A 21,833-nucleotide genomic window follows, 5' to 3' on the forward strand; every position below is an offset into this window, starting at 1 on the left:
TAAAAAGTTAGAAATTTTAACATAATGAAGCCATTTTTGTACATATTTTTAATATTTTGTAACAGGAGAACATAATTTTAAAGAGTGACTTATACATATACTTATGATTATTTAAATTCCCACCCCCTGACAGAATAGTGATTTATGACATATGTTTAACTGACGTTATTTGCAAGAGAGCGGGTTATATAGATCATTTTTAAACTATAAAAAAGTGGAGAATTTTTAACATCAGAAAAAATGCATTTAATTTAAAAGTAAAAATGTTAGCCATACCAAGATACGAATCAGCGTACCTATGTTTCATAGGCAAGTGCTATACGCACACATCCAACCGGCTTATTAATAACAACATAATTAACTTAATACTTACCTTTACTAAACAATTTATTAATTGATAATTTTGTTCTGAAAGAAAAAATAAGATAGAAAATTTAAAAAATAAACCAAAATTTAAAATATATAATGATTTTTATTTATTTATTACAAAAAAAAAGTTTTAAGTTTTCATGAAAAATAATATTGTACATTTTCATCAAACAAATTTACAGAGATTCTTCTTTTCTTATTAACGTTTTTATACAAAATAAGTAAAATTCTATCACTTTTATATAATAATAATAATAAAGGGTGCCCAAGATTAATTGCTAAAAATATTGCTTAGGGAAATTGGGAATTTGGCCCACAATTCATCAAGCATTGCATTACGTTATTGTATTTGAAAAAAAGACAGTGAGTGTATTTTTCAAAACGGACGGGGTGATAGCAAATGTCTATTGCTAGTTTTCGTAAATTATTATTGAAATTAACAATTTTTCTAACCAATCATTGTGCTATGAGAAGTTGTTATGCTAAGTGCATAGAGAAATTGTTATTATTTTAATATTAAATTATTATTTTGAATATTATTTTAATATAAAATCATTATTTTGTTATTATTTTATTATTAAATTATTATTTTAATTATCTACCACTTGACGAAGTCCTGCTGTTATAACTTGAACCACTGTATAAGGATACGAGTTTTTTAATTTTACCTCCTTAATTTAAATTATACTCTGTTTAAACGTTGACAAACTTATCAAGGTTCTACTGTATTTATAACATCCTTATTATATACAACATTTTCAGCAAATTGTTGATATTAGCATTTCTGTTTATTTATCTGCACTGCAGATATACATACCTACATAGAAAAAAATATACATTTGCTAATATTTAAAAATAAATTTTCTGTATAATTATCTACATACACATACGCAATTAAAGAAAGAATACAATTTCGCATGCGTGTCCATTATATGTGCTTCCCCTTTTTTAATTTGGTTCTAGTCTAAAAATATCATGAATGGCATAATTCTCAATACCTATAAATAACACGCATCTAAATGGATTATTATAATCCCGAAATTTAAAATATTTTTTTACTTAAATACTTTCTTGTAAAAAACTATTCGCGACTCCAAGATGCCATAGAAAGCACTGTAATTGCGATTGAGTTTGAAAAAAAAAGATACTGCCTTACCACCTTAATACAATTTATTTATAAAAATTGGAAAAATATATTAAAAATTTGTCTATGTTTGCTGACTCTGCTGACGAAGCTTTATCAAAATCGATAAAGTTCAGTTCATTTTTACGTTTCCATTAAACTGTAAAATCAAAGTTTTAGTTTAATCATTCTATCCTTATCACAAATATATTTTATCTATGCCTTACCATATCCTCACAAGTTTCAGAATTGTACATAGTTAAAAATAAATTTTCCTATTCTGATCTACTGCGCAGGCGTTATTACACAAATAATGCGATTTCGTATACGTGTTCATAATATGTAGTTCCCCGTTTTGCATATAGATCTATTGCGTATCTACTCTATAAATATCCTGAATTCATTTTTATATGTTTCAATTCAAAGTCAATTCGTGTGAATTTTACAAAAATAAATTATATAGAAATAATAAATCATTTATTTTTAAAATGGATTTTAATAAAACAGATTGGTTTATTATAAATACTGATTTAAATATAATAAATTCTGTCATTAATTATCGTAATTCTGTCCGAACAATTATTATTTTATTTTTTATAATCTTAATTATAAAAAATAAATACTTTTCATTCAAATCAAAGAAAATTATTCCAAAAAGTGTAAATTATCATTTTACTCGTCAATGTAATTACTCTTGTGGATTTTGTTTCCACACAGCATTGACGTCGTATGTTTTACCAATAGAAGAAGCTAAACGTGGTCTTACCATGTTAAAAAATGCAGGTAATATTTTTCATTTCAAATGCATTCAATGATAATTATTTAGGTCTGTCACGAAACAATTACCGAGGTTCAATCCCAAGAAGTGGATTTTTTTTGACTTACCTAGTCAATTGCTTTACTATTTAAGGTATGGAAAAAATTAACTTTAGCGGAGGTGAACCGTTTATACAAAATCGTGGAAATTTTGTTGGGGAATTGGTTAAGTTCTGTAAAGAAGATCTAAAATTACCATCAGTTACAATTGTGAGCAATGGTTCTTTGATTCGAGAACCCTGGTTTGAAGAATATGGTATTTAATTATAATTCAAAAAAAAATTATTTTTTAATCATAATATTTAAATTACAACTTTTATACTTACAATTAGGTGAATATTTGGATATATTGGCCGTTTCGTGTGATTCTTTCAAAGAAGATGTAAATAAGAAAATTGGTAGAGGTCAAGGTAATCATAACCATGTCGAAAAGTTGATGGAAATACATGACTGGTGTCGTAAATATGGCATATTATTTAAAATTAATACTGTTGTCAATACTTACAATGTAGATGAGGATATGTCCGAGCAAATACAAATTTTAAATCCAGCACGTTGGAAGGTAACAATAAACATATTATATTGGTATCCAGTTTGAAAAGGATTCATTATATAAAACTTATGCCCTACACAAATTATTAAAAATTTCTTAGTAATAATCAGTCTAGTACTATATTTTTCACTTACGCTTTTACTTCAGAAAATTGACTGTTTGAATTTTTGTTATTGAAAATTTGATGCGATCGTAATTTATATCTATAGAGAATACAAAAAATTGAAACGAATTTGAAGTCGTGCCCGGATTAGTATATTCGTAATAAAGGGACGGAAAAACATTCACTATTTTTTTAAAATATAATTTAGGGCCAGATTATTGAATAAAATTATGTAGAATATTCTTTATCATTAATATAAATGGCAATACGGTAGTTGCTCGATGTCGAATTTGCCATAGTATTAAAACAAAGATTTCAAAGACTGTTGCCCATCTCCTTTTAGCAAAACAAAGTTTTATATGTAATCTCTATGATGAAAACGTACAACGTACTAAATTATATCTTCCTTTTTGTTTAATTAGGAATTTTAAACTTCATGTGTTGCATAATACTACTAAAGATTTTCAAAAACCAACTTCACTTTTCTACCCCCCATCCCAATGAAAATTATTCACCTGCAGTAATTAAAAAAAATTTAGTCAACATCCTTATTGGATCAAATTTCCGATCCACTAAAAACTTCAAACTCTAAGCTCTCAGATAGAAATAATGCTTCCAAGGTATTTTAAAATGTTTTCGTTTTAAAGGTGTTCCAATGTTTATTGTTGGAAGGAGAAAATGTAGGACCAAACGCTTTAAAAAATGCTGAAAAGTTTTATATATCAAACGAAAAATTTCAATTTTTTTTGGATCGTCATAAAGAAGTTAAATGTCTTGTGCCAGAATCAAACGATAAAATGCAAAATAGTTATTTAATTTTGGATGAATATGTAAGTAATATTCATTATTACATATTAAAATTTGATTTAAAATTTCCTGTATATTTTTCTAGATGCGATTTTTAGACTGCCAAAGTGGTTCGAAAAAACCTTCAGGTTCAATTTTAGATATCGGAGTTGAAAGTGCCATAAATTTTTCGGGATTTGATGAAGCAATGTTCAAAAAGCGAGGTGGTGTGTATAAATGGTCAAAACTTGATCAACAGTTGGAGTGGTAGATCTACTATTTGAACTTTTTTTTTTTTTTTTTTAGAATTATCGAAATTTTATTTTGTTATTTTTTTTAATTGCGTTTATCGTTTTTTTATACTAATTATTTTTGTAAATAAAAAATCGAAATCAGTATTTTTGTTATCAAATCGAATATTTTATTTAATCCTAGACGCTGCTGTAACAAAAGTGTACATTTTAAAAGATGTGCTCAAAGTAATAGGAGTAGAACAGAGAACTAAACAAATTATTAGAGAAGGATAGAGAAGTTTACATCAAAAATACTTTTGCTACGCAAGCGCCATTTTATTTAATGCTATTTTGTGGACACTTTTTTAGTCAAACAGCCATAAGAAATGATTCTTCTGTACACTACTACACTCCATAATGAAAAGAAATAAAATACTACGCAACATAATTTTTTGAATCTCTTGTAAGAATTTCGTATAGGTCATTCAAACCAAAGTGGCATTGAACAGGAGAAAGTGTATACCGATTGTAAGCTATCTCGTTCGCCACATAAAATATATGAATACGAATTTCTTATGTATAAAACAAAGAGGATATGTGTACTGTGTGTTATGGCTAAAGTAATTTTTAACATTTTATATAATTTATGCTCTTAGTTTGTAGCGTTCCGTATTGATCTTAGATCTTTTGTTTTCTCCATTAGAAATTATTACATTCCAGCAATTAACTATACAACAGTTTAATGTTGATAAAAACCTTCGATTTAGTTATTAATTAATTACTTAAAAAAAGACAAAATTTAATAATGAATATTATTAGATGATATATTTGTACGTTTTTTTGAAATAAAACACTTACATAATGTATCCCAATCAACGATTTTAAAGGGATATAACTTCCTCAACAATTTCTAACAAACATTAGTTGATTTTCTATATGACTAGGCAAAATTAAAGTTAACAAAATAAATAACAAATTTTCACAACAAAAAATTATATAAAATTCAATGTTAAAATATGCAACAATTTTTTGGATCATTTACACCAAAAATAATCCAATTAAAAAAAATCATATTTTAACAGTATTTTTAAACATAAAAAAAAATATGTGCACTTTTATTTAACCTTTCGTATGCTTGGTGAGAAACTGAAACAAATTACATCTAGTGAGGTTTATCAAACTCTAAGAAGAATGATTTTTTATAAATTTGTTGTTTCTCTTTTTCTAAATAGGTCTAGATTTTGATAATAAGAAAAATCATTGCAAAGCAAATCCTTTTAAGTACAAGAAATAGTTTTCTTTTCCATTTTTATTATATAATTTGAGTTTTGAAGTTTTTCTTAATTCAGAGAAATCTTAATCACTGAAAAAAAAAACTAATTTAGAAATTTATAAAAATATGCTAACTTAGAAGTATTTAATGTCAAAAATAAATTTAACTGTAGTATATGCCAGAAACATACAATTCGGAGTAACAGATTTTAAAATTATCTAAGATATAGTAACCCTCATAATAGACTTGGTAGAGTTTACCAAGCACGCGAAGGTTTAAATAAGTTTATAAATTTTAAATCTGTTTCGATGATTTGTTTGATGATAACTTACTTTCGTAAACAATTTTTAAAGTCAGTAATATAAGCCAAATAAAATGTATATTTCTTTGTCGGAGAGGAACATTGAATAAAATTAGAGTAAAACATTAAATAACATTAAAGTGAATTTAGTTTTGAGATAGCAAATCGTATCATGTAGAATGAGTATCTCTAAAAGCCTAAATAATATAATATTGCAACGCCGTTTGATAAAATCATAAAGTTATTAAAGTTATACAGGCTGATACTATTACGATATTATTCGATTTTAACGCTAAGATGTCAGTGCCACAAGTAAAGAAAAATGTAAACCATACATAAATAACTCAGCTGATTTTTTTATTGAATTAAATTGCAAAAGATACCTACTTTATTATACATTTTAATGTGCTGCACACTTTTATATTTGTATGGTATGTGCGCATATGGTTTACATTGCAGATTGCAAACAGAGAATGGACTAAGAAATATCCTCAAGAAATTGTCCACTCTTGAGGTCCTCTTTTCTGTGCATAGCATAGAGAACGATCAACTGACCGTCTTTTATAATTGTCATATAAATTTCTGCTTTTATTTACTGTACAGTTAGATAGGAACGTTTAGTTCATTCTCTATGTTTGTGGTAGATTGTAAACAAATGGCCTCTCTTATAAATTTTCTGCTTTCTTTTTACTCTACAGTCAGATAGTACCGTTTAGTCCATTCTCTATGTCTGTGGTAGATTGTAAACAAATATTTCTGTTAATGTATCTATTGGCGTTGTAAGCTATAGTTCTTTTTTTTATCGCTAGATAGAGCAATGTTGGTTATAATTGAAATTCAATGATTAATTGAAGATTCATTTTCTATGTTTATTTCCTTAACAAGTTTTTTAAGTACCATCTTCCACAAGAAATAGATAATTATATTGAACAATTCTAAGTCATTATAAAATTTAAATAACTGTGAAAACATGAAAAAACTTAATTTTTTATTATTGGTTTAACAGAAAAGAAATTAAATCAGTGGTTTATTAGAATTCTATGTATTGTATTGCTGACACACACATTTCTTTTCGTAGTGATATTTATATATTTAAAAATTCCCTTAATGTGATAATAATAACAAATAATTTACCGTCTATAGTTGTAGTTACTTTTGATCATGATTCTACATTGTCTTAGAGGCTTCTAGGATTTTTTAAAATATTATTACATGTACACATTACAATTTCAGAGATGGTTAATTGTCCACTATGGAAAAAAGTTCTATGTGTTTCAACTATACAGTTGTACAGTTCATTATTATTTTTCATTGTGCATCGTTTGTCATGTTAAGTGGCATTTAAAAAATGATTTTGTAATTAGTTAAATAAAATAACTGCACAATAAACTTTTTAATGAAATCATCAAACACATCGATTTAAACAGATTTTAAACGATTAAATCATTGCACTTTATTTCCAAATAAATATAAACTAAATACACAACACAACTAGTTTAAATTTATGATATTGTATACATATAAAATATTTTTTGTCACTTTTCAACGTTTTTTTTTTTTTTTAATTAAATTATATATTAATTTCTTTACAGTTGGTTTGTATGGTGTGTGTTGCAGATACATTATTATTATATACATTAATATCTTTGCTAAACATACTACATAATCTAAAACAGAAATAAATTTAATTTAAAAATTAACGTTGAAGATAGGAAATTTTTGATGGAAGGGTATTCTCAGGGGCGGATTTATGCGTAGGCAAAGTAGGCCTATGGCGGCAAAAAATTCGTTTCAATTATTAAAATTTTTTTTGTTTAATACAAATGTAAAAATGTGAATTTTTTAAATTTTAGTCAATTTTGCGTGAAACAATCATTTGAAAAAGTCGCCACTTCACTTAAACTATATCTAGTCACTATGTTCGCGAAAGTCACTATCCTGGAAGTTTTAGAACGTTTCTCAGAAATACTATAACTTAACCTTTCGTCTTGTTTTGGTCAACTGTACCATGTCAGAGACTGTACTGAAGTAATTGAATCGTTTAAAATGAGTGATGGTAGACAACGACTAAGCGGGTATCAGTACTCTTAATTAAGAAAAGGGAAAGAAGAGAAATTGAAAAAAGATGTTGATTCATCGAGAAAAATCAACGACTTTTTAAAATCGTCAACAAAAGAGGTGAATTATCGGATGAATTCACCGTCCCCGTTCAAGGTTGCACCAGGTGTATCCGATAATTGATATCGCTGTTAGAATGTTTACTTGCACTGCAGTAGCAAATTGTACTACAGAACGTTCATTTTTATGCTTGAAACGTATCAAAACTTATTCGCGTTCCACGATGAAAGAGAACAGACTAAATTCTTTGGCTATAATGTGTATTGAAGTTGAAACTTTGCTACAAGTTGATCTGAACAAAATCATCGATACATTTGCTGTTGAAAAAGCCCGGCGTAAAAATTTACATTGAAATAATTGAAAAATGAATTGTTTTTTTGTTTTGTAAACCTTACTTATGATTAAAAATTTATTTCATTTATTACATTAAATATTTTTCAATTTCCAAATAAATAAAACAGACTTTTGTTTATAAAAAAAGGCGGCACTTTGATGCCTGCCTATGGGCGGCAAATACGTAAATCCGCCCCTGGGTATTCTTGTTTTAAAACTTCGTGCTTTTTATTTTGAGCCCTAAAATGTGCTTTCAAACAAAAATAGGAATCTAAGAAAAATCATCCTTGAAAATGGCACCCCTAAATGCGAATTTTTGTTTTGTCCACCTAATTGAAAGTTATGGCACAATTAAAAACTTTGATATCACCAACCAGATGCAAACTGTCAATTTTGCCATAACTTTCAATTAGAGGGTAAACGTATTTTAGTGCGAGAAACCTTTCTAGACTAACCAATTAAATTTTATCCAATTTCTTTACATGGTGTTGTAGTAACTAGTAAGAACTTATTTAGGTACTCGATTCTTGGATTACTAAGTATCAAATTCTTTGGCATGGAAGACTTATTCTCAACTCTAAAGGTTAGATTTGTGAAGTTACGTTTAATACTTTTAATTACAGGATTCGAAAAAGCTGATGATTTAAATAGGAAATCAAATTAAGTGATCTCAAAATTAATTTGTTAAGGTCTACAATAATGATGTCGTTGAATATTTCTTTCGCACTTTTAGATTTATCAATTGCAGTAAATTTTCATTAAAATAATGGGGCTTACCAATAATAAAAACCTAATATCTTAATGTTGTGAACGTAAATACGCATCTTCAAATAAATCTAATTCATTGGATAAATAATTTGCTTTATTTCGTAAAACTTTTGCACTACCAGCAGCTTCTTCTAATGACCGTATTTCAATTTCAAGGTCTTTTAAACGAACATCCATTTCACCGGTTGCTTCATCAACTAAATGACATAATCGTGCGAATGTACTCGATAACTCTCTAAAAAAAATTGTTACAAATTATAATTTTATAAAAGTACATATATATATATATATATATATATATTTTTTTTTTTTTTAATGAAAATTAAAATAATACAAACTGTTGAACTTGATGACTACAATTCGCTGATGTTAAATCGACGATTAATCGTAATTTTTTCGTTGCATGTTGCACATATTGTCGTTTAAATTGTTTTTCTTTTGCTTTGTTTGTCCATGTAAGTCGTTCATATAAATATAAAGCTCCATAAACGGCACCAGTAACAGCAATTACTCTCCAGCCAACAGTTTTAAACATCTACAAAAATTATAATCGTTTATAAATTAAATAATTTTGTTTTACAAATAAACATTATACAAATATTAATCCAGAGCCTCAGACACTTCTTTCAGTTATGAAAAAAGTAATTTGACTTGGAGTGGGCCATTTTCGACCTTCTCATTTAGCGCAGCTCACACGGTGCGACTGTTTTAAAATTAAAGTTGCAAAAAAATTTTACTTTATAGTCAATTTGCAACCAGAATAATATTTCGTTCTAAATAACTTCGGGCAATCAATTTTTGCTTAAGTTTCGACCTCTGATGCTGCTTAATTTGGGTAATTTTTAGATTGGTGAATTATAATAATTAAAATAGAATGCGCTATTGTGATCTTTTTAGAATCTAATATATAATGTCCCGAAGGAATACAATTTTTTTTAGGAAAAGTCACTCTCCAGACACCTAACTTTATCAGATGCCAAAAACTGCGTAGATCCTCTTTCCTTTATTTTTTGTGAAAGAAGAACAAAACAAACAGCTATTAATATTAAATATATGAAAAGATCAACTTACAAAACCAGCTAGAAGTAATCCACCGATGGTACCTTGTGAACCCATTGACGCTAATGCCACACGAGAAAGGAATGACCAATCATCAGCATTTATTGAACCTATTAAACTGCTATTCGTTGAGGATGTATTAAATTCATAATCAGTAGGAGACATAGGAATAGATGTATTTGGATTATAATTATATGGACGATTATTTAAATAATTAAGTTGTTTTTTAGATTTTTTATTGCTGCCAACAAATCTCTGTATTAATGCCATAATACCCCAAGAAAATTTAAATTCTAAATCTTCATGAAAATCAGCACATAAATTGTCACAATTTAATCGATATAATATTTCGAATGGTTCACGTCTAGGTAATACTGTAATCATAACACGACGTTTTTCTTCGGGTAACAATTTTTCCATACGATCATACATTTCACGTTGACTGCTTTCGATATTTAATGCAAGCGCTGTTGATAAACGAGCCCGTAAATTTGAGCCTAAACCATTTTCAACATGTAAGTGTAATTCTTTTTTGTAAACATTTAAAACTAATGGCTCAGTATGAAATGGTAAACTAAATTCATCCACTAAAGATGATAAACGTCGTATTTCTTCGCTTAATGCAGTTGAAACACGTTGCTCAACATCTTCGACCATATGTCGTATTTTATCTTTCATTTCATGTGTAACTAATATTAATTGTTGTTCAGTGTAATTTAATTTATCGTGAACTTGTTTTTTATCACTTAATTTGTCTTCTTTCATACGTTGTGCAGATTCATATATTTTATCCAAAATTGAACGAATTTCTCTATAACAATAAAAAAAAAATTAAGACACTTAGAATATTAACAGTTTATACATTAATAAACTACATATAATGAAATGCGTGCCACTGTTTTTGGTTACTATTGATATATTTTCAAGTAGCATTTCCTTCAAAAGCTGACGTTTTTGGAAAAAATGTTTTAAACAAAATTTGTTAGTTTTTTTATAATGCTCAACTTTCTAATTTGAAGTATTATTCTATCTTCTATTGTTAAGGATCTGAGTTAACTATTAAAAGATCCAGAAGACGCACATCAAATCTGACGCTAGAATATGATGTCCCACGATAGTTTTTCGACTCTCGGCAGTTTTTTTCTTCAATCGTCAAAAGTTGTCACCCCGGAACTCTGAATTATGCTAAAGCGCTATTTTGTACATGATTATTTACATAAGAGTACTTCTGATTCTTATTTACAGAATATTGTTCTCAGGATATTTCATAAAATACTGATAATAGAATTATTACTAAATAAGCCTGCATCTAGCTCTATAAACGTATTAACAAAATAGTACTATACAATAAATACGTACGAAGCAATGTGTTTTCCACGTTGTGAATGTTGTTCAAATTTAGTTTTGACCGCACTTTTTGAAATACACTCTTCAAATTTTCGTTCGAAATCTTGAAATTCAAAATATCGTGTTTGAAATCCTTCAACCAATGGTGTATGTGATCCTTGCCCTTGTTCTTGAAGTCGAGCTTGTAATGCTTCTTTAGCCGAAATGAAAAATATACGATCTTCTGCTTCTTTTGCTGTATACACTTTTAGTTCTCGAACTAAAAAGTCAATAGCTCGTTCTTGATGTTGTCTACGGACCTATAATTTTTTTTTTAAAATTAATTATATAATATTAATTAAAATTTAAGGAAATTTTGTTAAATAGCTTTAAGGCGTATTAGACACATGAATCAGTCAAAAGCAACAGTAATTTATTCGAAAAGAAAACCAATTTACTTTGTTTGGAAAATTATACACAGAACCTCAACCAGGTTATATATAAAATTGGAAATAGGACCAATAATGGTAAAGACGACACAATTTTAATCATTTTACTGGTGATAAACAAAAAATAACTTACCTCTTCCTGTTCATTTGCCAGCTGCTTTAAATTGACAAAACAAAGCAAATTTAGCAAACTACTTGCTTCGAAAAAAAATGTTTATTGGATTTCAAAATAAAATAAATACTTACCTGATCTAAGTATTCAGGTTCAGACGCAGATGCATCCCATCGATTATTTAGAATAAATATATTGGGTTTCGATAATTTTGTTGATACTTTATGAAAGAAATTTTTTTCCTACAATTATCACAAATTTTTGTAAATAATTTTATTCCGAAAATTTAGAAAATAACTTAAACTTACAGTAACCATTAAAGTTGATTCAGCATTAGCAACTAAAACGAAAACATCAGCATCTAAACAATGCTTATCAATCCATTCATCAAGATTTGGTGTAACGTCAACTCCTGGCGAATCAACAAACACAACATCATCTCGTAACAATAAACACTTATCTCTGGGCCAATAAACTCGAACTAATTCACTTTCATTTAGCTTTTCTTTACAAAGTGCGTGAGCAAGTTGACCTACAGACTGGAAATTAAAATAGTTTAAGTTCGATAATTCTTTTAAATAGCAATATTACTATATCATGTACAGTATCGTTAAAAAATAGAGGGCCCTAAATGAATTTTATTTTTCAGTTCAGAGCTAAATAGTTATTGGACCCAACCATGCGTTGTTAATATGCCTTTTTAAAAACAAAAAATCTTTCAGTTTTTTCAAGAATATTTTGCTTGATATAAACTCTCGAAAACGTTTATTATTACCAATTTATAAAATTTAACTCAAACTTTCACAGATTAATCATATTTTAAATATGTCAAATTTTCTATAACAAATATGTAGATACACTCGGTAAAATACGATTTGGCAGTATATACACTGGCATAGGACTTAAATAACCAAGGCATTTAAACATTAGTAATACGCCTAAATAATTATTATAATCCTCGTACCTTAACATTTTGTTTTTCTGTGTTATCCTCTGTAACTAAATATGCTTCTTGTGTATCGGATCCTTCCACTTGAAGAAAACAATTTGTTGTATGTCCAATGCCTGATGGTAATATTTTGTCACGTAACATAGCATTAATGACAGTACTTTTACCATTGCTTGTTCGTCCAAAAAATGCTACTTTCATGTGATCCCGAGTTAATACATCACGAATACCTTTCACTTTTAACATGAAAGCTTCTACATCTTTTATACTATCTTGTTCAACAATAATTTTTTTATCCTCCAGTGCTAAAATAAGTCCAATTATGTAAATACAAAAATATAGTAAAATAGATATAATACGAAAATGGGGAGAGGGGTAGTTGTTCAAAAACTCTAAGTCTGTTTAAGGTAAACTTAGTGAGTAACTTAATATTAAAGCAATGGTGCCCGTCAGCGTTTTAAGTCATTGATAGATTACATCCTTCAAGATTTTTTTTACATGACTTAATTATACAAATTTTTTGAAATATTATTATCATTTACTTCATATATCTTTAGTCTGTGGGCCCAACAAAGCTATAATTATTAATAATCGATTCGATTGATATCGTCAGTGATCGTGAACGTTCAGTTTCGCCATCGGCTGGCATCTGGCAAAAACGAATATACTATTGAAAACAAAATAAAAAACAAAACTTACCATGCATATACGCAACTGTATCTTTAACATAATCTTCAATATCCACAAAAACATCATTAATTTTCTTTTTCGCTTTTACGAATATCTGTAATGGTGATGCATCATGTGAATTGCGTAACGATGGTATAACATTTGGCATCGGAGGTCGATTATGAGGCCCATCACCCGACATCAACGATAATGTCCGATTTATGTATGCAGCCATAGAAATAGTTTTAGTTCGATATGATTCTTAGTACATGTAAACTAATTAATTATACGTGAACTAAAGCAACACCAAGAAAACGTGCAGCATGCGGTATTTTAAAACTGAAACAAACAAAAAATAAACATAAATTGTATTATTTACAAAACTATCTACTACGAAAAAATAAAAAATAAAATTTTTAAATATGAATCTACGTGAATGGTGTTTGAAAAAAGTAAAAAATTTGTAAGCACAATAGGGATTTGTGGATTTATATGAAAAGTAAACATTGAAATAATTACGTATTTTATCGGTGATGTATCTCACAAATTACACCGAATTTCTTTAAAATGAATTTGTCGAAAAAAAAGAAATCGAAAAATTTTCCCGCCCAATATATCACTAATGAGATAGGGTTCCGTTAATAATTACTTAGAATTTTGAAAATAGTTTGTTGATTAATATTTGGATTTGATTGAAATTCTTATAATAATCAAAGTTTTAAGAAATCAATTTTAAGGAGTATTTTACAGTTATGATTTTTTTTTTTTTTTGTAATTGTAAGTCTAATTTTTATCTTACCCTTTTTGCCCCCTTTAAAATTTACAAAGATATTTAATTTCAAGTATTTTAGACGTTTCTGTATATGTATATTGAAATTACGAAGGAAAAAGGGTCAGATGATAAATTCTAGTAAAATTTATTTTCTACAATTTGGTTACACAAATTTCATTTTTCTTATAAGCACTATTGATCATACTAATATGAAATGATAAATTCTCAAAATTAATAACGTTAATTAATTAAACCCTATCTAGTTAATCAGACATCGAAAGTTTTCGGCTTATTTTGACTTGACAAATAATTCTTCAGGGACTCGGCATAACTTATGAATCATCCTGTATTTCAATATAGAAAGAGTTGATCGTAAAAATAATTAACAAAATAATCTAAGAGTTGATCATAAAAATAATTAACTGTGATTTATCAAAATGATTCAAAAATTGATCAGGCATGATGTCATTTTTTACGCCGTCGCCTTTTTTATTACTATTTAAATTTTTCTATGTATTACTTAGTTCCTAAAAATTTTTAATTTCTGATAAAACGAAGATTAATTTGGAAGCGTTACAAGATCTTCAGAATGCCTACGATTGTACTCAGACCATATCTGTCTTATAGTACTACAAGTACGTTCCTGCCTCAATCAAGTTTGACCTTTTTTAAAAATTAAAATATACTCTTTAAGTAACAGCTTGCATTTCGCAACTTCCGGGTGCCTATTAATACTTGTAACCGGCAGCATAGTGCCATTTCTAGCAACCTCACCGGCATCACAATTTTCTGGAACAGGTTTACATTCATTTTTACACTTTATCAGGTTTACATTCCAGTAAATAGGTAATCAATAAAAGGAGCTGGATAACTTTAGCTGCTTTTCGTCTACATTGATCATGAAAAGGGAAAGTGTTAACTTAAGAATAGTTTATCAGCTTGAAAGCAATTCAAGCAGTTTATCGGCTTTGAAACGAGGCAGGTATAGGAGCATCACCACGCTGACAATTGAATGGAAGACAGATGTTACTCAGGCCATGCTACTAAATAAAAATAGGGACGGAGTTCTTCACGTTGATTTATATTCTAAAAATTTTAAAATTTGTATGTATAAGATATTGGGACTCATATTTTTACTCGTATAACGGTTCAAAAATGTATATGAACGTGCATATTACGAATAAAATAATTTTTTCAATTCTTTGAACCGCTATATCACGAAAATAGCAGCACTTATGAAAAAAGGTGCAGAGACACATTTTGTAGCAAATTGAATGATCTACAATTTTTGTCTGAACTATTTTTGCTGGTCAACTCACCGTTTTACTGAAAAACGCGAAAAATATATTTTTGCAAACTTAGCAAACGTAGCTCTATGGGAATTTTTGTAACCTTCAAAGTGTAATTTGACTGGATAAATAATGAAACAACCAGTATAGAACACCGATATTGATTAATTACAAACCTTTACTCAATAAGAACCTTTGTAAAATACATCCAAAACTACTTTCATTTGTGTTCTAACATTAAAAAAAAGTAGTTTTTATCAACTTTCTACCTGTAATTTCTTTTATAAAGACAAATATAGACTTGCATTGCAATGTACTTACAAATATTTGAGTAACGTCAAATATCAGAAAATTGCGTCTTTTCTCCTCTAATTGTTACTAAAGACGTTTATACGATTTATAAGGGAACTTTACTACCCTAAAATAATACGGTTCAGTATAAGCTGAATTTGGTACATACATTTTAGCAAAATATACAAAAATAAAAATAGTGCGTGCAAACTAAGATAATTTCAAATAAAAAATGGCATGCAAGGATACTAAAATTGCTAATTTGGGTTATGTATTATTTTCAAGACCTGATTTCGAGGCATTGTACAAAATTTGTTTGGTCGTACAGCATTTAAGTCTAACCTTAATAATTTAAATGTTTCACACTCTCTTATCTCAAAAATCTACACCTAAAATTAATACAATGAGTAAATTATTACCTGTAAATATGTATAAATAAATGAAAAAATAAAATACACGAACACTAAAGTATAAATAAATTATATTTACACGAAAAAAGTATTTTGAAATGTATATAAAAATCTTACTTGTCGATTATTAGTCAAAATGTTTTAAAATATCAAGCAATCTGTTGTACCAATAATTATAAATGTCAAATTGGAAATTTATAAATACGCCATTTTTTCTACGAAACTGACAGTATTTGATATAATGACATTTTTAAGTATCTATTTTTATTTTTATGTATATATTTATTTTAATTTATTACGTAAGGCACTTTTATACACCCATGTGACTTTAATCTTTACAGCTTTTTGGTCAACCATTTCATCATTTTACTGACTTGATTCACCAACAATTGTATTTGTTATCCTATTTCACACACAAAGATTTACTATAGTTTTATCTCTTTCGAAAAAAAATAATCTTAATTGTTAAAAAAACCGTAAAATGATGATCGAAAAATAAAGTTTTCTTTTAAATTTAATGGAGGTTTTATCCTTAAAAAAGTACAAACCATACCATTATTAGGCAAACCGGAAAGCCGATAAAGAAATAAAGTTTCCACTCTTGCAAACTTTCACAGTTAATGGAACTTTTGTATAAAATGTAATAATATGAAAACTAAAACTACAATGAAGACATTGAGATTTTTGTGTTTAATTTCTATTTTTAGTTGACAATTTGATTACAAGAATTTCTCAAAGAGTATGGGGATATAGATGGATAAGTTTGTAGTTTATTACCCTATCCTCACAAACAGTTTAAATTAATCGTCGATCAAATTCAATTTTTACTATTAAAGTAAATACGAATTTCTAGTAGATAAATATCCCTCATCTAACGCAACCAATCAGGCCAACCCGAGTTAACTCAGGCCCTGTTAGATTACACCAACCTCAGTTGGAAATTGATTTATGATTCCATTTTGTTAATGTTTACCAAATATTATAAATTTTGTGTTTTGACCTTTCAGTAAATCACTTATGTATACGACCCAGTTTTGCTCAAAAAGGCAGAGTCCATAAATATAGATATTACAACAATTCTGAACAGCTTATGATTTTTGAGAAATCATTTAAAATGGATTCAAGAGTGTCCAAAATTTCTGTTGAAATAGAAATTTTTTCGAGACTTTTATACATCTGTATTTACTTTTGCTCCTCTATTACTCTATACAAGGAATTTAAAAGGGAACAAGTGAAAAACAATTGACTGAATGTAAACAGTGATGTTTACGAAAAAATGTTTCAAACAAAAGTTGTCTATTTTTTGATAAGGATCATTTTTTACATTTAAACTTTTGTTCTATCTCTAACGGTTTACAAGATGTGTCCTATGGACCCATAGGTCAAGATCCGATTGACCTATATTGCTCATTTACGAAGTCAACCTCACTTTTTACGTCCTGAGTACGCTGTAAAAATTTCAGCTTGATATCTTTTTTCGTTTTTGAGTTATCGTGCCCACAGACGGACGGACAACCGGAAATGGACTAATTAGGTGATTTTATAAACACCTAAACCAAAATTTTGTTGGTGTAGCATCAATATTTTTAAGCGTTACAAACTTGGGACTAAACTTAGTATACCTTGCATATTACATATATGCATGGTATAAAGATATTACGCCACATCAAGAATCGATGGCGTGGTATTTAATTAACATTTGTTGAATCAAAATAGTGAAAAAGAATTTTAAATTTGTAGGTTAAAATTTTGATGAACAAATCACGGAGTAGTTGCGCGTAGAGAATAGTACTGCGCATAATAAATATTTTTAAGCTAATGGAACAAACCTATGTTTAATGACATCATTTCTTGAGTTGAGGTGATCTCATTTTAGCAGTTATTTTTTCTATGGTCGCGTTACATCTGTGATGAAGGGAAAATATTTTTAAAAATTTTTAGTATAAAAAAAACAAAATATAATATTATAATTTGTTGAAAAATTTATATATGATATAAATGGCTATATCAAATATATCATATCGTTGTTTGGAACCGAAACGACGTCATAAGGTATAAATCTATTGTATTTTCTTATTACGACTTTTGTTGATAAGATGAATTTTTTATCTCAGACTGTAGGCGATCATGAAAAATTTTTGGAACGTATACGAAAAACTTTATACTATGGAAAATTACCCGTTACTGACCGTTTAAGTTTGCCTGTCACTGGTAAGTTATAATATGAATTTTTTGGTTTGTGGTTACATTAATACGTGGCTTCCTTTCTTATTAGAATATGCATCGGAAATATTTTCTGAAATTCAATACGGACGATCATTGAAAAGATTGCATTGTGATGTAGCTGCAACGATTTCCCGAAATACTTGCATTTCTCCATGTTCATTGGTCTTGGCATTAATGTATTTGGATCGTTTAAAAGTTCGAAATCCAGAATATTTGTCTAGAGTTGCTCCATCCGATTTGTTTTTGGTTTCTTTGGTAAGTTTAATTCATTAATTTTATATTTGATATTAGCAGTTGATTGGCATGCATGTATGACTTTCAAATCACATTTAATTGAAAAAATAGGTCAAGTGAAAGTCGAATACCTACACCCATAAATTATATTTAAGATTTTTTCCTTAAATGGACGAATTTCCATGAGAGGAAATTTTAAAAGTTTTCATAATGCATCTACAAAATTATTATGCAGAGGTAATTAGGACAACTCTTAAAATATGCGGAAACGTTATATTATTTTGCAACGAAATTTCTTTTATAAAAAGATACCCATTAAAAGCTAAAATTTGAGACCAGAACGGATTTCATAGAATCCGAGAAAAAAAAAGGCAAAATACAGAACATTTTCGCGATAAAATCGTGCTTACTCAAGTTTCGAACGACTCTATAATTAATTTTTTTATAAGAAATTGTTGCATTTTTTTTTCGCAACTTTTCGATTTTTTGAAACAACTTTCTACACTCCGATTTTTACAAAGTATGTTTTCTTAAAACTACTATTTTTCTCCTAATTATCTCGTTAAAAAATCAGATAGGACAACTACTTTAAATTGTAAACTCTTTTCCTTATACTAATGTGAATCCTTATACTAATTTTCCTTATAGAATGTGAATAGAAAATTGTTACAATTAAGGCAATTATACATTTTTCAGATGGTTTCCAGTAAATTTTTGAACGACGACGGTGAAGATTCTGAAGTATTTACCGACGAATGGGCTGCTTCTGCGGGTATTACCGTTCCAGAACTTATTCAAATGGAAAAAGAATTCCTGAACGCAATTGTATGTCTTTTTCAAAATTTGAATTTTCTAATTTTTGAAATTAGGAAAATTTTAATATATTTTCTTATTCTCTTCTAGCAATGGGAAGTATTTGCGAACGAAAAAACGTTTTGGTCACGACTGAAAGACTTAGAACATCAAGTAGCATTACGACAAGGAAATCAACGTGGTGGATGGTTTACTTACACCGATCTACAATATTTATTAAATGATATTGAAATTTATAATTTAGTTCAATATTTGTTGACAATTACGACTGTTATTATGGCAAGTTATGCGGCCAGTGTTCTAACAATTGTTGGATCAATGTTATTAGCAAGTCATGTACCTGGCACATCGTTACACAAAGCACAATCACCGAATAAAATTGCACAAATAGAGACTGTATTATGTGTAGATAATAATTGTGACGAAACGCTTGACAATGAATTAATTACTGAATCAATTGTTAATTCAACACTAGAATTGAATGAATCGACAGAAATATATAATCATAGTGAGATTCATAAAATAAAACCGGGTCAAAAACTTGATCCAATAAATGTTCTGACCACAAGTTTAATACTTGCATCCATTCATCATAAAGAAATCCTTGATTGTGATGTAAATAAGACGACATACGAACATGAGAATAGTACTGAGGTCACTTGGGATTGGTGGTCTAATGATTTAATGAATTGGCTCTATGAGAAATCTGCGATTTTAGATAATAATGTGGAATTGGCTGAAATCGATTATCTAAAACGATTTGATTATGGAAAACGCTTAGATATGACTATTGCGAATTCGAAATTGTTAAGTTTAGAAGATCAAGTACATAAAGCAACAACAGTACGAATTCAAGATCAATTAGAAAATTCTTGGCATAAAGAATGGACCGATACGATTTTGGTGAAATACTTTAAGTCGTATAGTAAATTTATAACACCTCCAACATCACCACTGATTAGTTTTTAAAAAATTAAATTTTTTTCAATTATATAAATTTTTCAATAATTTTTTTATTTTATTTTTCTTATAAACCATTAAAACTTTTGATTTTTTTGAACTATTATAAAATCTAACAAATAAAATAAAATATTATAAAAGTATGATTAGATTATTTTTGTGTTGACCCCAACATATAGGAAAAGGATGGTCGTAATAGAAGTTTTCTGATACAGGGAAAAATAACCCCACAAACTTAATCCATATAATTTTGATTGTTCTCATCCATAATTGTATAACAAAATGCTTTGTCCTGAATGACAAACTGAAGGATCAACGCACAGCCACAGCCTAAATTGCTAGATGTGAAACTTGGAGGGTCTGTTCTTTGTATGACATAGGCATCCGATAAGAAAGAATTTTCCGAAATTCTATCCCTAATGGAGTGAAATATGGGAATTAAATTTTGTATGAAAATCCGTTATTTTTGAGTCCACTACTTAACTGATTTTTGAGCCCATTACTTAACTGAAATTTTTTAAGACGTACCTGGTAACTACAATGAAAAAGTTTTCCGGTATTTCTCGTAGATTTCAAGCAATTTTACGTCGGATTCTTTATAGCACGCCTAGAAGTGCCTTAGAATTTGTATCGGTGAGTTAGTCAGTCAAGCTTCAGGTTGGGCTATATGTATTTTAGAATACAGTAACAAAGGCATTTTGCGTTTTACCTAGTTACATTAAAGACAGTATCATTATTTATATTAAATAGACAGTAGTAAAGGCATTTTGCGTTTTGTCTACCTAGTTTAAAGACAATTAACTTTTAAATGATATTACTACGCGAAAAGTTCAGAGAGAAATAAAGCGCGGAACCAAAAAGCTTTTGGTGATATAAACTTTTTGGACGATATATCTCCCATTTACGAGGTAATGTCTCATTGAATAACCCTGTAAACAGTATAATATAAGAAGAATAGTTAATATTTTAGGTATGTATTTAGGGGCGCAAAATAAACATAAAAATTCCCTTTAAATTGGATTTTATTCTTATTCCTATCCCATAAACATGGGTCATGTTCTCAAACGTTACAGGAGTAACTACAACTCTATAAGAAAATATTCATGTTTACGAACCTAAAATATTTACTATTCCTCTTGAAACACGCTGTGTAATATAATTACTTTGTAGTTGTACTACAATGATATAATTTTCCAAACACTCATCTGAAATAAAAATCGATTGATAAACATGAAAGATATGAGCAATTAAATAATTTTATCTATCTTTTTCTTGAAAAACAACTTTTGATGATAGATAAGTAGTCTCTATGACAGTCGCAATTTAGGACGCCATCACGTGCTATTTTCCTCTAATGCTATTTTTTTTTTTTTTTTTTTAAGGTTTTAGGGCCGCATCGATTGCTAAGATCATTAGCAGCCCGTCCACAGGTACGCGACAAATAACAAATAAAACAGAATACAATTTTTTAAACAGGAATTGACATCACAAAAACAAT

At 28.4% G+C, this 21,833-nt stretch overlaps 3 protein-coding genes across 4 annotated transcripts; 2 read left to right on the forward strand and 1 right to left on the reverse strand.

The window, feature by feature from the left end:
- Positions 1 to 2,115: 2,115 nt before the first annotated feature.
- LOC123295490 (radical S-adenosyl methionine domain-containing protein 2-like) lies at positions 2,116 to 4,063 on the forward strand (the record flags this gene model as incomplete). Its single annotated transcript, XM_044876864.1, has 5 exons — positions 2,116 to 2,275; positions 2,403 to 2,564; positions 2,641 to 2,870; positions 3,612 to 3,794; positions 3,857 to 4,063. Coding segments are annotated over 5 exons (900 nt in total), but the record flags the coding sequence as incomplete, so codon positions are not given.
- Positions 4,064 to 6,143: 2,080 nt separating this feature from the next.
- LOC123295455 (transmembrane GTPase Marf) lies at positions 6,144 to 16,359 on the reverse strand. 2 transcript variants are annotated; one of them, XM_044876818.1, is made up of 11 exons: positions 16,220 to 16,359; positions 13,371 to 13,679; positions 12,687 to 12,976; positions 12,031 to 12,261; positions 11,857 to 11,964; positions 11,744 to 11,767; positions 11,195 to 11,481; positions 9,848 to 10,646; positions 9,115 to 9,311; positions 8,786 to 9,011; positions 6,144 to 7,224 (listed from the first exon to the last, which is right to left on the reverse strand). In XM_044876818.1, the coding sequence occupies exons 2-10, from the start codon at positions 13,573 to 13,575 to the stop codon at positions 8,807 to 8,809; spliced, it is 2,346 nt and encodes a 781-aa protein (XP_044732753.1). In that variant the 5' UTR covers positions 13,576 to 13,679; positions 16,220 to 16,359; the 3' UTR covers positions 6,144 to 7,224; positions 8,786 to 8,806. The 2 variants fall into 2 exon arrangements, with proteins under 2 accessions (XP_044732753.1, XP_044732755.1); XM_044876820.1 differs by lacking the exon at positions 11,744 to 11,767 and having other exon boundaries at positions 16,220 to 16,358.
- A 1,609-nt stretch (positions 16,360 to 17,968) lies between these two features.
- LOC123295471 (protein CNPPD1) lies at positions 17,969 to 20,380 on the forward strand. The gene is made up of 5 exons (XM_044876842.1): positions 17,969 to 18,154; positions 18,217 to 18,313; positions 18,378 to 18,583; positions 19,259 to 19,387; positions 19,466 to 20,380. The coding sequence occupies exons 1-5, from the start codon at positions 18,101 to 18,103 to the stop codon at positions 20,342 to 20,344; spliced, it is 1,365 nt and encodes a 454-aa protein (XP_044732777.1). The 5' UTR covers positions 17,969 to 18,100; the 3' UTR covers positions 20,345 to 20,380.
- The last annotated feature ends 1,453 nt before the right edge of the window (positions 20,381 to 21,833 follow it).

Source organism: Chrysoperla carnea, chromosome 3 (genome assembly GCF_905475395.1).
Source record: "Chrysoperla carnea chromosome 3, inChrCarn1.1, whole genome shotgun sequence".
NCBI classification, from domain to species: domain Eukaryota; kingdom Metazoa; phylum Arthropoda; class Insecta; order Neuroptera; family Chrysopidae; genus Chrysoperla; species Chrysoperla carnea.

Excerpts from the sequence above, each read along its gene's own strand:
- LOC123295455 (XM_044876818.1), bottom strand. The coding sequence starts at position 13,575 with ATGGCTGCATACATAAATCGGACATTATCGTTGATGTCGGGTGATGGG. Across the intron at positions 11,482-11,743 it reads TGGCAAATGAACAGGAAGAG|GTCCGTAGACAACATCAAGA; the intron begins GTAAGTTATTTT and ends AAAAAATTATAG. Across the intron at positions 10,647-11,194 it reads CGTGGAAAACACATTGCTTC|AGAAATTCGTTCAATTTTGG; the intron begins GTACGTATTTAT and ends TTATTGTTATAG.
- LOC123295471 (XM_044876842.1), top strand. The coding sequence starts at position 18,101 with ATGGCTATATCAAATATATCATATCGTTGTTTGGAACCGAAACGACGT. Across the intron at positions 18,314-18,377 it reads TTTAAGTTTGCCTGTCACTG|AATATGCATCGGAAATATTT; the intron begins GTAAGTTATAAT and ends CTTTCTTATTAG. Across the intron at positions 18,584-19,258 it reads ATTTGTTTTTGGTTTCTTTG|ATGGTTTCCAGTAAATTTTT; the intron begins GTAAGTTTAATT and ends TACATTTTTCAG.